At 32.7% G+C, this 2,485-nt stretch overlaps 1 protein-coding gene across 1 annotated transcript; it reads right to left on the minus strand.

Annotated features, from left to right (window-relative positions):
• Positions 1–1,644: 1,644 nt before the first annotated feature.
• LOC134274638 (uncharacterized) lies at positions 1,645–2,173 on the minus strand (the record flags this gene model as incomplete). Its single annotated transcript, XM_062756910.1, has 1 exon — positions 1,645–2,173. A coding segment is annotated over exon 1 (529 nt), but the record flags the coding sequence as incomplete, so codon positions are not given.
• Positions 2,174–2,485: the final 312 nt, after the last annotated feature.

Below are 2,485 nucleotides of genomic sequence, written 5' to 3' on the forward strand. Positions count from 1 at the left end.
GGAAATTACTATAATTGACAATATAATAATCTAAATGTCGAGTTTAAGGCCACCAAAAGTTTTTTTCACGAAGAAGATTTTGCATTAGTTCTTCTTCAAATGAATAAAGAATAGGTCTGCTAATAAAGGAGCGCAATTGGCACCCATGGGAATTCCAAAAGATTTTTGAAAAATGTGGTGTCCAAAAACGACATAGATATTGTCAATCAGAAATTCAAGCATCTTTTGATGTCAACTTAAAAGGACTTTTGTGTACAATCAGAACGTTTTTTAACAAAATAACTTTGCAAGTGTCCAATGACAAGGTAAGTAAAACAACGAATTTCATTTTTATTGAAAAAGCTGCCGTCAATGATATCAAACGGCCTTGACTTTAAATCATCGTGAGGAATGGATGTGTATAAAGATGAAAAGTTTTTTAAGATGTTGAATTTAAGAAATCTTGTGGTATTTGAAATCTGGAGATTTTGAAAAGATATTTTATGGACGATAAATACAGTGTACGTTCAAGAATTAATTGAGAGATGCGTATATTTACTGAGGATTCATCGTGAAAAAAATTGAAATTTCAAAGTTAAATTCAAAGCATAAATTATTGCATTGATCAATAATTTTTTACTTCTCAACTGCTTATGCTAAACCGCCGCTTAATGAAAGAATTATATCATTAACCGGATAACCATGTCAACTTGTTGTAGTGCAAAACTTAATGATATTTGTATCATAAACGGCGTTGTATCATTTGCGGTTGCTACAAAGCATTTTTCTTTTATACATTGATTGCAGAAGGGGAAAATCTAAACACTGGGGAAAATCTAAACACTGACCATTTTTACAACTAATTATGCAATTTTCATGCTTAAAATAGTTATTTGTCTTTTTTGCGGCAATTGGTTTTCGAAGCACAGTCCATGCATTTACGTCTAAATCACTTTGGAAGTTGCTCAGTCTGAAAATAAAATTTGCAAATCATCAAAAAGAAGGATATGAAGAACAGACAAGGAAATGAAGTCGAGACTCAAAAGTCTATGAGACAGATGCTTCGTCATCTGAGTCATCCGACCACAACGGATGAATTTGTCCTAACCCAACATACGTTCGTTTGTAGAAATTCAAGATAAAAATAACTGATAACTGTTTAGAAGAAGAGCATTTTATTTCAAACATTATTTATTTATTACAATCAACCATTTACATTTAATAAAAAGTTTAGTGTATCTCTGCCTTCTTTTTTATTTATATTGAATGCTAGACCCACGTGTTAATCTTTGTCGTCTTTGCCTTTTATAAGAACTTGAGTTTCTCTATTATTCAATTCTTTTAGATCCAGACCTCATAAAGAATGATTTAAATACTGCATACTGCTATAATAGCATTCAAATTATTTTGATAGAATTTGTTTTCCCATGAATCAATAGTTTTTTTAAAATGAAATTATGAAGATAACACCGCCAAATGATAGGATAAAGTTTGATTGACATTTATTATTTATTTTGTTAAGCTAACATTTTTTGAGGCTAAGAATTTTAATCTCTTCACAAAAAATGTTTTTGCAAAATAGTTGCGTACTGAAAAAAATTAATGTATTAGTATTCATGGCAACATTCTGTATATACAACTATACATAAATCTAAATACGTTTACCTATCTGATGATCATATTTTACTTCATCACATTTTCCTGTCATACAGTCATGTCTGGCTATGTATCTGTATTCACACACTTTATTGTCAGTCCTTAATCCAACCCAAAGAAGATGGGTTTTGTCATCATAACTTAGGCTCCATGGGTTATTTATCCTGTGCTGATGATGTATCTGAATCAGAGACAGAAAGTGACCGTCTTTGTCAACCATATGTACAGTCGCAGCGTTCCAATCACAAACCAGGATGTGTGACAGAACATCAGTGCAGATTCCAAGCGGCTGAAATCGTGATTCTGATGGATGTCCTGTGTAGGAGAAGCGATGACTTCCTCCACGTTCTGTCACCAGTAAAGTACCATGATCAATACCATTCCAGTCAGACACAATTACATCTCCATTTCGATTTTCTGTAATGTATCTAAGATCTCTATACAGTTTCTTACCCATGTTGTGAAGCCACATTGTCTGTATGTGGTGTCCCCTGTTACTGTAACGGTTCAACTTGCTTGTATTTCTGTAATCTGACATTCCAGCAAGTAGATCTCCATTGGAAGGGGAGCAGTAGACACAAAGTGGTTTCTATAGCTGTCTGTTTATTATCATTGTACACTTTGATATGTTATCTTTTGATAGATTGTTTATGTTAAAATCACTGTCTATGTAAATAAGATCACCTATAATGTTCACCGTATGTGCTGCATATAAATTTCCTATATCTGTTACATGATGTAGTTTTTCACCTTTTTCGTTTACCAAGAATAGATTTTCCCTATCACTCATCAAACCTCGGTTAGATGTTCTTACTTACCCATATCCTTGACATATGTCACTTGGATAAAT

Source organism: Saccostrea cucullata, unplaced genomic scaffold (genome assembly GCF_032062105.1).
Source record: "Saccostrea cucullata isolate Sc308-1 unplaced genomic scaffold, CSIRO_AGI_Scuc_v1 ctg7819, whole genome shotgun sequence".
NCBI classification, from domain to species: Eukaryota; Metazoa; Mollusca; class Bivalvia; order Ostreida; family Ostreidae; genus Saccostrea; species Saccostrea cuccullata.